At 40.9% G+C, this 13,592-nt stretch overlaps 1 protein-coding gene across 2 annotated transcripts in view; it reads right to left on the reverse strand.

Annotated features, from left to right (window-relative positions):
- The window catches only part of LOC126872645 (fez family zinc finger protein 2-like), a 29,015-nt gene extending 25,557 nt beyond the window's left edge, over positions 1-3,458 (reverse strand). Inside the window, exon 1 of one of the 2 annotated variants that reach the window (XM_050632748.1) lies at positions 1,056-3,458. In XM_050632748.1, coding sequence (XP_050488705.1) covers positions 1,056-1,260 — 205 coding nt within the window. In that variant the 5' untranslated portion in view covers positions 1,261-3,458. The remainder of the gene's footprint in view (positions 1-1,055) is intronic. The other variant, XM_050632749.1, reaches the window with a different exon arrangement.
- Positions 3,459-13,592: the final 10,134 nt, after the last annotated feature.

A 13,592-nucleotide genomic window follows, 5' to 3' on the forward strand; every position in this document is an offset into this window, starting at 1 on the left:
AGCTCAGGTGTCGGCGCGAATTCAAGGGCGTAAACGGCACGGTGCAGAGATAATAGGCAGGTAATAGATAGCATGATGACAGGCGACAACGGGATGAATGTCAGGGGTGAGACGCGAACCCGCGAGAGAAATGCAGAAACGATCGGGGTGCGCTTGATGCGGTTAAGGGAAATTGTAATTTTGCGATGTGCGTTTCATTTCAGAATCTACCATCGATTATTCATTCCTTTTGGAAATTTTGTTTTATAGCGTACAGGTGTTTGGATGCAAATTGCAGCTACCTTTGAATGCATTTGATAGATTCTAGCGAATGGAGAGCAGATTTCAGAGAAGGAAACGCAATTCCACAGCCTGTGTTTAGTTTTAATTTTAGGTTCTATTTATTGAGTTAGGACCTTCTTTTTCTTTTTTATAAAAGTTGTATCTTTTGCCGCACAAGGTCTTCTTCAACGTAGATTTTAATATCCTTGAACGAATGGACCGAATTGAGAACTCGTTTGACGGGATTGAGAGAAATGTAATTTTGTGTTTTACGTTTAATCTAGAATTTACCGGCTTAGAATCGTTCTTTCTCGTTCCTTAACATTTTGCTGTTTAGTATACAGAGTGTTTTAACGCAGATTTTAGTTACTGAATTTCAACAATCGTTTATGACGGGCGGATTGAACCTAAACTCGTGTTTTGAATCGATGATAATTGCACGCTTTGTGTCCGTTTATAGGGAACGACAGATAATGGAAGTATCGAAGGTCGTGTCTCGTTAGATATTATGTCACTAGATCAGAAACAGAAATTCTAATTTAATGGGGTTGGACGCTGACGAAACTGCGATTTGAAACCGCACGATAATTCTAATTCAGTTTGGTGGTCATTGGAACGACAAATATTATATCTGCACATTAACCTATTGTCTCACAATTTTTTTACTCGATACTATTATCAATTTAAAAAATTCTTCCTCTATCAATTGAAGAAATCCCGACCTCTCGTTAATTTAAGGGTTGAATCACTGAGTGAAGAAAATTGGAGCGTCAATTATGGATAAAAGATCTTACCTTCAGCTTCAACAGGAATTTGCGGGTTCTCCTGAAGATTCTCGTTGTTATTGGTTTCCGGCGACAACGCTTGCTGATGCACCAGCGAGGATGCCGACTGTTTCGGCTTGACAACACGAAAAGCGGACGCCTCCGCGACACCCCTGCGTGAAAAGTCCAGAGGACCCACCCCTACAGGCGAGTGCTGCTGCTGCACTTCCATCATCGTGCTCGGAAAGTTCGATCACTATTCTTTACAACAATCCTCCCTTCACTGTACACGACATCCGCCCCTCGTTCAAGGAGCGTATTGCACCACCACGGGGTGTCAGCGAACCACGCACCCTTATCTTTTCTTTTATTATTATTACAGCAACGAACAATAATACACGCTGCTCCGTAGACTGCTCGAATAAACCTTCTCACCGACACTGTTCCTCTTCAACGATCTCCAAAAATCATCCCTTTCCATGAAGTATGAACCCTCAACAACCTTCAGAAATTTGCTCCAGTAACTCCGACGTAGGTTCTTGCAATACGTCAGATGCTTAAAACTGACGATGTTCGGTCGATGACAATGCCGATCGCTTGTAAGGGATGCTCGTTGGATAACGATACACGTATTGAATGGAACGAGCTTCCGGCTGTCGAGGACACTGATTTCCGTGCGGCCCATCGGCCGGACAGGTCAGGAACGGCGAGCACCAGCACCCGGGGATGTGAGAGACGTTATAGCGGGTGCCTCGACGCCGACTGCTGTTAACGGGTCTGATAGTGGAGGAACTCCCATGCGATGACGGACGAAAGTCGCGAGTTAGACTGCGAGAAAGAGAGGGGAGAGACCGCACACGAGCTTGATCATCCACTGCAGTACGACTGAGAAAGATAGTGAGACACTACAGGCAGGAACACCCACACAGATGTTGGATGCATGCCGGGATTTTCGATGGAGACTCCGCCTCCGAGGCACGCCTTCTTCTTCCCTACTCCACCCCCACGAAACCACTCACCATGGCCCTGATCACGCACACTGACGCACGCTTTGGATATCACGAGACATACACAAGCGAAACGACGATTCCCCAGAGCTGATGCCACCGCACGCTACCAACCACTAACACACGTTATTTTCTCTGCTGTGTGTATGCGTGCGTAGGCACTACGGGTGGATATGTTTATTCGTTTTCCAGGTGATCGTGTGGGTGATGCTGTGTTGCGTCAAGATACGTATATGGACCGGTACGGTGTCGTGTGTTTGTGTACAGAGCCAGTGGCGAATGGACACGAGACAAGGTGTGCAACTCTCACCTCCGGTTGCAGCATTATGTGGAACCACTCGGCCACCCTGATTCTACTCTTGACTCCACTGATTGATATTTGTGCGCGCTCTTCCTACACAGCCGGAAGTAAATGCGCCGTGTAGACGTTTCCTGTACGCTTCCTGCATGCCGCGGTATTCGTATTTGCTGAATTCTGAGCAAACCTACATGCGTTAAAGACGACAGATAGTTGCGGAGAACTCGCTCCAGGGGTTGCTTGAAGCAGATTTATTACTCCGACTCGTCGACCGTGTTTTTTTTTTTTTTTTTTAGAATGTTTCGTTATCTGGATAGATAAAGATATAAAACTTCTGACGTGAGATTCACCGGGATTTTGTGATCGATAAGCGATAGATTTAGTGTTTAAGCTTTGACTCTCTAGTTGTCTAGTTGACCTAGAGTTCCTGAATCGGTCGTGTATTATCAACGCTTATATGTAAGGTACGAGCAAGAACAAAAAAAAATACGAAACTACGTCGTTACGTTGCATCAATCACACCGCATTAATTCCTTTTGTTGACTCGATAAGAACGTATGAAAACAGACTAAGAACCAGATTATCGATGATTCGAGGATTTAAAGGATTTGATTTTCTCTGGGAATGAATTTGAACATTTACTTTCGTCTCACTAATACTTCTTCTTTTAAGACACGTTGCAAAACCATTTTTCTGCGACACTTTTTATCGAAATTTCGCCGAGTTACGCACTGTGTATTTCGTTCTGGATCTATAACTGACGAGTCGCATCGAACGACAGCACACATCCGTCCAAGACGATCCATTATAGCTTAAGTGATTACGACGTTCATCTTTTATTGCGGTCTATTCACAGAACAGATTATCTGCAGAAGAATTTTCCACGCACAATTTCTTTCCTTCCATAAACACGTACTTCGAAACATCATTTAGTTACGTGTGAATTTGTTTAAATAGATTTCAATACTAGGTTTCCGGAGGGAGATTCTCGCCCCTCTCTCTTTCTCGCACACAGGTCAATTTGATAATAAAATTAAAATCATTCACAATTTTTGTACCACTTCTATATTCACAATTGTTCTACGGTGAACAACTCTGTAGTCAGTCTTTAATAAACCTGTCTTTCTTCAATTGTTAAAGACATAAAATATAACACTTAGAAACCAAGACTTTTAGTAATATCTACAAAATCCTTAGCTTCTGTATCTGTCCGATATACAATATTAATTTTTCAAGGATTTGAAAAATATTGATCACAGAAATCAATAAATAATTTAAAGAATCTAAAAATACACGTAAATGGAAGTTGCAATAAAAGGAGTGATGGAGTGAGAAATTACTTAATCCACATGCTGAGCAGAATGCAAACAAAATCATCGGTGAAATAAATTTTATGTAATGAAGTTATGCATAAAGAAAGTACAAACAAACTTACCATACACCTCAGACACAAATTCCACACCTTTTATAAAAATATTTAGACGTCTTAAGTTTAACTAATATGCATTCGGTGAATCATCGATGCGATATCAGTGCCACCAAAGAAGATAACCACGACACTGTCGGAACGTAATAACATTCTTTCAACTATTCACGAATTGAACTATGGTAAAACGTTCGTTCCCAAGCAAGATATGCCCCGTAGACGAAAGAAGTATCGTCAGGGGCGTAACTAGAAGCCGGGACGAGATGTTGAGCGTAAGGAGAGAACGACAAATCGCATCAATCATACTCACTCACTCGCATCTTGTCGCGGTGTGTTCTCCCCGAAGTATCAGAGGGTGGTCCCAAACTCGTTCTATCTTCTCGGAGAAAATTGCTTACTCTTTTACCGCGAAAATAGGAAAACTCTCGACTGGAAACGAGACCGTGCGAACGAGCGGTGTCCTCTCGAGCCACGCTTCGAGGAATCGGGCAGAATGGGATAGGGTAGAAAATGGGGTAAAAATGTCTCAGACAGTATTACGAGACTTGGTTGTCACGATGGTTGAAAAAGGAATCGTTTTCTTAAAAACACATGGACGGTGTGTTAAAAAATTTACGCGAGCTAAAATGAGAAGAGGAATTCGAGTAATTTTTGCGACAGATTCTGACAAACTTTTTTATGATCGCGAGTGAAGGAATAGAGAGAGAAGAAATGATTTGTAGAAATTGAATTTGTTTTACTCGAAAATGTGTGGATATCAGGAGCATATTAAACATCGATCGGTTTTCAAGATACTTTATCGGTCTTCTTATTCATCGGTACGCTTCACACATAGCTCTCATCCGAACCTGCCTATACGTTTGTTTGTTCAAGTATATACCGGACGTGATTTACAGGCTGTAAGATAACTTAATCCGTCAGCACACAAATGGACATCCACGAGCGGTGAGACGGGCGTCGAGTATGCCTCACACTGTCACGTTTCTCCTCGTCGAATCGCGTCAAGTATTGTCTCTAGACGCGCAGCCTTGAATCCATCAAACTGATTTGCAGTATTACTTGTAAAGTGGATGCATATCGTGGATGCAAAATCAATTGAAACAAAACGAAAGTACGTTCAAATTACGCTCGAGTTTCTCGTATATCGTTATCACTTTTTTGCGGTATTTTTTATTAACCAGGCATTTTCTGACTTGCGCTGATACAATTTTAGCGCAACAAGAATTACAAATTAATTATTAATCGCTTGTTAAAATATTCACATGGTCGATGTATTTCTTATCGAGTAATTAGAGCATAGCATAGGTAATGTGATTTCTTGGTTATGTATTTCCAGGGAAAACGAATGAGGAATTCGGAGGAAAAGCGATACTTTTAAATATTAAGACATGATAGTATAAGTATTCATAAAGGTTTAGAAATTCATAAGAAATATTTTTTGGAAAAATACTGAGAGAGTTAAAAATGTTTTAAATTCTGCTCTCAGAATTTCTGTAGAACATGAAGGTTTGTTTCATCCTCTAAGATTAGCTTTGAATATTTTACGTTGTCTTTAACATTTAAGTTTCCTAGAAATGTATAATCTTAGATCTACAGATTACATATTTATCGTACGACTTAATAATTGATCATCTGTTTAAAAAATCCTAAAACTTTAGGAATACTGTGAGGGAGCAAATCGCGTATCTACCTTGACAAAGTAGTTCAATGCGCCGGATACAGGAGACGAGTGGCTGGCGCCACGAATTTAACACTTGATTGTCCCGTCGAACAATTGTTTCGCCGGTATTATAGTAGGCTCACGCTCGTATCCTCTCCTCGAGAGGCAGACGGGAGGACGTATACGAGGAATGACTCACTCCTCAATCGAGGAGAAAACATATTAGCGATTGTCTTTACCAATTGGGGGATGTGGGTGATGGTTATCGCCACACCGTGCCACGCTGGACAGAAAACGATACGTGAAACACGTCTACCGCAGCGATGAACGATATAATTCGAGATGATATTACTCGTTCGTAAAACAACCACACGCTGGTATGTGGGCAGACGCGAGCACACAATCGAAGGATTACGTATGAAAAAAGATGGAAAAAGAGAGGCAAGCAGATGGACCCCTGCGGGTAGGCGAACGATCGTTTTACAGTAAGCGTTCGCTATCTGGAAACAGATACGTCGTAATTGGGAAGAATTGGTCTAATTGAAACCGATTAATCCGGATCTTGACGAATCTTGCACTAGTGGATCGAACCATCGGTGATTTCGATTCGATCACGCCCTTGTTCCGATATTTTTCATCCGTTTAAAAACAATCTGATCCCTTCTGATAAAGCGTAAGACTTTGTTTATCGGACGCTAGAGTCATCGAAGCGAATGAAATTTATATATATATACACAGCGTTAACTAACTAAGCTAAAGAACATCGATGCACGTCCGGAAGATTAAAAACTTTGAAGGCTACCGGGCGCAGGTAATACAATTTCGAAACTGTTAATTGACGTCTTTCGATCGAGGCTGCATAACCAGAGAATAATGTCAACAACATTACGAGTGCATTAGCGCACTCGATGCTTCTTCGAATCGCCGCACTCTTATCTAATCTTCGAGCGAACGATGGAACGGGTTCGCGATTTAAATCCGCGAAGATCGATGGATCCTCGACGTCGAACACATTCACAGACAAGCCGTGCACAGGGATCAATTAAATACTGGAGTCATTGATCACGGCAAGGCCGTTGTTCTGTTCTCCCAGACGAAAACAGTCTGACTACGCAGAGTTTTCGCTCGAGACGCTTTCGTCAGCCTTGCACGACGATACTCACGGAACAAAGCTTCTACCATGTCATCGTCACGGGCGAAAAATCATTATCTCCTTGCTGGGTTACTGTGACATATAAACAAAATAGTTATTACTACGCCTAATCGCGGATTTGCTCGTCGGTAAAAACACTCCAGCTCGACCTAGACTACGTATCTCGAACGATTCGGTCACGTGTCACTGTATTCCACTGTGCTCTTTCTTCTTCGATATTTGCAGTTGCAGTGATTGGATGCCTCGCGTAGAATATTTGTACATAGAATATTTGTTCTATTGAACTACACTGACATATTCCACTGAGATATAAAGTGGTCCATTAATTCGGATATGCCTATTGTCCTTCCAATAGAATGATTCTATTATATTTCGCAATTTTCCAAACGGATAACCGTATTTTGAAAATTACTTAAGTTGCGATATTAAGTTAAGAACGGTAGAAAAATTTAATCAATGAATTTAATTTAGACCGTTAGTAGAGAAAATTGGCATTATTTTGAAAAACAATAAAAAAAATTCAGGCATGTCTGGGTTAAGGATACTTTTTCTGGCCTGCTGATCCAATAGCGTTGAAACGACAAAAAGAAAGGTCGGTGGAAAAGGTTCATATCGAGAAAGAAGAAGATCATGACGTGCAATAACAACAAATACTTGAAATATTTTCTACAAGCAAAGATCATCACTTTTTGTTTGAATCTAAATAAACCAGACGCGCCTCTATGTTAATAAATCCTAAACGATCTCAGCGACTTCCGTGATTAATGCTGCAAAATATCTCAATCTGGATTCTCTCTGCTCCGAGACGAAATCATAGATCACACCAGAGGGAGAGTAACGTTATGGGGTATCGAAGTACCCTTTTGAACAGTTATCATCGAGAACGTCAGCCAGGTCGACCCTATTCGTCTCTCTTCATCTTCCACCAACTCTCTTTTCCTCCTTCGTAGTCTGGCGTGAAACTGTTAATGAATATCAGCCCTAAATATCAGTCCACAGGGATCCACGAGGGTGGCTGTATTCGTCGGTGCATATGTCTGTATATTATAGGGGATTACATAGCTCGTCGAAATTTACCGTGAAAGTCCCCATACGTGTACGTACGGGGCCCCGACCCTGGTCACGCTCGTTTGTCCCGCGTTAACTGTTCCCCTCTCTTTTTCACTTCCATCTACGATCATTGCAGTTCTCTTTCCTTCACGGTGGAAATTGTGCATCACGTCGTACCATATGCCAGCTCCCATCATACGTGAGTCAAGCCGTGCCTTCGAAAAGGGATGTCTTCTATGAAAATCTAATCGACCCACGACTTCATGACTTAATGCTTCCTATTGCGTTATAATGATTCGACACGAAGCAACATGTTAGATTTTAATTGTTAATAAATCGACAATCACGGCAATATGAACGCACTAGTAAACTAAAAATAATGCAATGATATTTAAATACGGTTTATGAAACGCTTAAACTTTCTCTACTTTACGAAGTGAGTCTGAAAATAATTTTAATTAATGCTGCAACGGAAAGATGCGATTTCCTCAGTGTCAGATACGGTTTATAAAACAGTTAAGGATTCTTTTCTTCACGAAGCAAATATAAAAATAATCTTAATCGATGACGTAATTGCTCCTCTGCACTGTAAGGAAAAATATGACTTTTTTTCAGTATTGTATCCAACATTGTATGAACGATATCTCAGAAACGAGGAAGGGTTTAACGCTTCTTACTTCGACTTGTTCGTCCAACGCTATTGAAATCTTCCCGAAATTTCTAGCAGGGGACAACAGTTCGTAATTGGCGAAAGGGACGTCCTCCTCGTTCGCTCCTAAACTTCGGGATTACGTCAGTGGCTGAACGAAGCAGACGAGAGAGGCATATCCGGTTGGCTTAGATTGACTTGGCGCCAAGCGCTGCGCGTACGACTGCCGGAATTAAATGATTATTGGGTTATACACGACAGTCGGAACGAACTACGAACGTAGAAGAAGATCGACTCGCCGGCGAAACAAAGAAGAAAGATAGAAAGGAAAGAAAAGGAGAGAGTATTAGTTACGAAGCACTTCGGGGGTTAGTCTCGCTCGGTAGGAAGCCCAAAGTGAAAACCCGCATGACTCGCTCTGTCACCTAAAGACTCACTTTGACTGTTGGACCGCTCAGCCTCGAGCAATGCCCATACAAACCAATTGAATGCAAGTCGACCCCCGTTGAGGCAGGAATTAGGAAACCGGGCAAAACGATTAATTTTTATAAGCGTACACGTCGCGACACGGCTATTTTACGTTCGTGGAAATTCGTTGCTCCGGAAAAGCTGATAATCAGCGGGAAAGTAAACGAGCTAAATTTAACAGGGACGAAGTAAGACTTATTGGTATATTTAATTAGAAATAATTTTTAGACGATGCCAGATATTCTCTCAGTTGCTCTCTGAATCTTTGGAAGTCGTCTCATCATTTATTCACTCGTTTTGTTTCATATCTCACTCTTAGTCTTCTGAATGTGATCTTCAATAATCGTGATAAATTATGGTTGCGCTATTTATAATGAGAAGTCTGGAATCGTGGACAGTGACAGTATGTTAATGAAACATTGAAATTTTATGGCTTTCATCGTGAAACTTTGGAATTTTGTTGAATTTTACATGCTTATTAAGAGTCTATAAAATGTCTCAACAACACGTGACTATATCTTGCCTGGAACATTATCAAAATTGCAATTATGGACCAGTGAATTAAATAGAAAAGACACGACGATAATTCGCTGTCGAATCCTCTAAGTTGATGCAAAATGCCCACGGCTGTCTCTGACGCAGCGTGCATATCTCTAAGTATACCGTGTATCCGTGTACACGTGGCAGAGTGAACCAGATCAAACGCAGTTTTACCAAACGACTGTACCTCCCTTCCTCATCTGAATTGATAATATCGACGTCAGCATATCAAAGACTACCCTTACGCTCGATCTTCTATCTCTGACGCACGTCTTCGCCCATACAAGGACTCACAGACGAAGCGGAAGCTCTGTTCTCCGTATTTAAAGTGAAAGACAACGGCAAAGAGGAGTAAAGGATTCTCTAGATTCAAATAAGATCATCGTCATGAGGGTATGCGAACTTGTGGGAACCGAGACATCCCGTTCGCCTGCGGGATACACAGCCGAAAATTTCCTTTCCAGCGATTTCAACAGTGAGCTTACCAAGTACTGGCAGCTTGACTCGTGAAATGTTGCCAGAAAATATTTGTCTATCCTTCGTTTTTGACCCTAAAATTAATAAAACATAATATTGAAATATGTGGAACGAATTTTGTGATGTATCGACGTCTGCATGATATTTAATTTCAAGTTTAATACAAAAATTATATTGACTTGCGACGTATAACTAAATAAACCATATGCACGTAATTAAATAAAAATATTGAACGAATACACATATTTTTAAAGTAAGATATTATTGGAAGATAAAATCGTCATAACATGCCATTATTTTAAAAAAAAGGTGATACAATTTCACTAAAAAGTTAGTGAGTACTTCCTTTAAACAAAAATTACATTTTCGCAAGATGTAGGAAGACCCTGTGCGTGACTATATATAAAATCACGTTTCTATGCCAATGAAAATCAACATTAATTTTTACAATGTAAATACACGTTTTTATCATCAGCTTGACATGTTCGGTAATTTTAGTATTAAGGAATGATCATCTCTTCGAAAGCGAAAGGTTGCAAAAGTGAATATATTTGAAAGACTAGAAAATTGAAAAACCAACAGATACCTGTTTGAAAATATTCGTGATAAGTTCTACTCCGCGATGATCGTCCAACTTCAAGCAACACACTCGATATGATTTACCATAATCACGGTAAAAAATTCATGAGATTTCGATGCGTCTACAAGCGGCAGCTCGATGGCTGTAAGAGGGTTGTTGTTTATCTGAGTTTCCGCGACGAGCCAGAGAATCGGATGTTACAATCTCTGCCACCTAGCTGGCAGAATGCTTCCACTAAAATAACGTTATATTATCCGGCGACGGTGCCACCTGAGCCGCTAAAAGCGTCGGTCCCGACGCGGCCATAACGCAACCTGGAGATTCGAGATTTACTTCGTGCGTAAAGTTGCGACTGGACCAAGTGGTCCAACCAAGATTTCATCCATTGGTATCTTCTCCTTCTCACTACCTCGATAACTGTGGATTTTAAGTGGTAAACGACCTAAATGCGAGAAATAAAGGTTCTAAAAAAAGAAAGCAAAAAAGGAATTTTTGTGAATTTTACCATTATCATTTGAATATTATGTACTTTCAGTGTTTTATATGTCGGAGAAGCGTCAGGAATAGGGTTGTGGGCGTTTGCTAGATCTTCATTGGAATTGGCCATCGCTGTGTTATAACGACGGTACGGCCTGGTCATACGAGTATGGATACTACCGATTCGACAATCAATCGCAGTGGTTGGGCACTGGCGATACTAGTGACGTTGGTCTTAGGTTCGATAACGAATCCACGGTCAACGGGAGGATAGATATACTTGCTCACACAATACTCACAGATTGTAAGGCGCTACTCTCTTCGTCGAGGAGATCGCAAGAAAGAATGAATTTTCGTCCCGATGATGCTACCGAGGAAAACTATGATGGGGTGTGTCTAAGGAGGTCATCGGATTCGTCGAGTATAGCCCTCGTTCCGAAAATAAGGGAAATTGACGTTGCTGTCAATTGGTCAATTTGGGACAAAGGCTGCCTGTCTGTTTGAACAATCTTAATTAGCAAAAACCTCAGGTTTTATAGCGGGTCCTCAGGCTAACCGCACTTGTGCCGTGTAGGTGCCTCAAGATCTGGTATTCATTGTCCGAAGGAACCATTGGAATGTTTTACTGTCAGGTACCTCTATGGGTATTTCTTTTAATAAGGATCATACTATCGCTCCATACCTTTGTTAGATGAAGCGCCCGTCTCGTTGATTGCGGCTACGTTCTGTGGCTAATGGTCGCCTTGAGTCCAAGTTTATTATCACAAATCGCAAACAAGTACAATTGGGCAGAATGACGGCAAATTGTTTAATTACGACTGTAAACTTTAATAATAATTTTACGGATTTTCCCGAAGTTCCAGAGGGAAGGCTCCGGTGTCCTTTCATCTCCGACATATATATCATTTGTACTTTTCTTCCGATGAAAATAGTCAACATTTTACTATCCATTCTTGTGATAGCTCTAAAAGCTAATGCACACTATTCTAGAAATATCTTAAATAGATTTTTTATTTCATTTTCACCTACTATATATATATTACTATATATTTTGTACTATATGTTTTGCAATGGAAGACACATTCTTTCATACTAAAAAATGTTATTTTATTTTCTAGGTGCTTACATCGTTTACTATTCTGACTCCTCAATTTTATAATAATTTCAAGATAATTTGAATGAAATTAGATTTTCGAGGCAGCTAACGGAATCAACCACCACAAACAAGATTTTATGAACCTTGAATTAAAATTAGCGTTGCGAATAAGTCTTCTGGATGTACTTGAGTCACCCGTGACGAATAAGAATTCAATTTCTTAAGAGATGGTCGACGTTCGACAGCCGCGAAAATGGCGACGGTTAGAACAGTCGCGTCAATGAATCCGATTGATCGCAGATCAATGGGTCGTTGCCGCCGGACGATCGACTAATCTCGAGGGTCAAACGACGCCGGTCAAGTCGGACTTCCTTCGCCAGTTAACCCCGACGCTATTCTCAATCTCGACTCTGACTCATCCTCGTCATCATCATCGTTCGTTGTTGTTGACTTTATGTTCGTGTCTCCTTCTCCATCGTGCGCTTCTCCTAAACAGCAATGCCGTAAGAAAGAAGGCGCGTGTACATTGTAACATCACGATGATGTAATATATTCTCTAAACTGACCCTGATAGTTTTCGTGCCAGTATAGTGAGGTACTAATGTCTTCATCTATTCGTGTGTCTGTCAAACGTGGATGCAACAAGGAAGTATACTTGTTGAACGCCGAAGAACATGCAACCACACTCTTCAAAGTAGTAAGAAATCGTTTAGAAAAATTAGGAAACTTTATTAATATTGCAAATGCAAATTGTTCTTCGCTAGTGATTGAAAACGATATGAAAGTTTACTCTTGATAATCACTGTGCGTGTGATTATTTTATAAAATAATCTCAGAATTAGAAGACAACTATTTAGACAATTAATTTGCAGCGCTATTGCAAATGCAAGTTTTACTTTGAACTGAGTGATGAAAAATAATATAAAAACCGTGAGATCCTGTATCACTAAATAATATATGATTCTAGGTATTCTCAAAATCAGAAAGCAAGCGTTTAGAAAATTTAAAATGCTATCCGTTACTAATGTATAGTTTCCTCTGCAAACGTCGACGAGTAGTATAAAAACCTTGAAACCTTAAAATCATTAAAAATTTGTCAGCTATTCTCAAAATCAGAATGCCGTTGCGTGCAAAATTCGCGAATCCACTAGAACTACGAATGTTCCTCTACGAACGGCGGAGAAAGGAATAAAAACCTTCTCTCGAGATTTCTAAACAATACCCTGGCTTTAAAGACACGACAAAATCCGAGTTCGGTGTCTCTTAACCGCGATATCCATAATAACCGAGTTAACCAGCGAAGGTATCATCATAGGGTCGATATTAACTGTCTGCAATATGAAACCCTCTTTACTCCCGAGATGATACGTGGAATAGAATCAACGGACAAAGTCGTAAACGACGTTAAAGGGAGTGAGGAACAAAGGGGAGGTGATTCGAGGCTCGCCTATGTTTGCCGAGCAATCAAGCCCAATCATTAACCCCTGGAAGCTCCGATGGATCGAACGTGTGGGCATACGATATATGAATAAACTCGTATGCGACGCTGAACCGCCGGTTTCTATACGTAGACGTTGCGGTAGAATTGTTGCGACGGCTCGTGGACAGGAAGTCCAGCTAATCAGGGGTAGTGAGTGGCAAACAGGGGTGCGGTTATACCCATCGGGGGTACCTAGTGCAGTACAC

This window comes from Bombus huntii, chromosome 13 (assembly GCF_024542735.1).
Source record: "Bombus huntii isolate Logan2020A chromosome 13, iyBomHunt1.1, whole genome shotgun sequence".
Lineage (NCBI taxonomy): Eukaryota > Metazoa > Arthropoda > Insecta > Hymenoptera > Apidae > Bombus > Bombus huntii.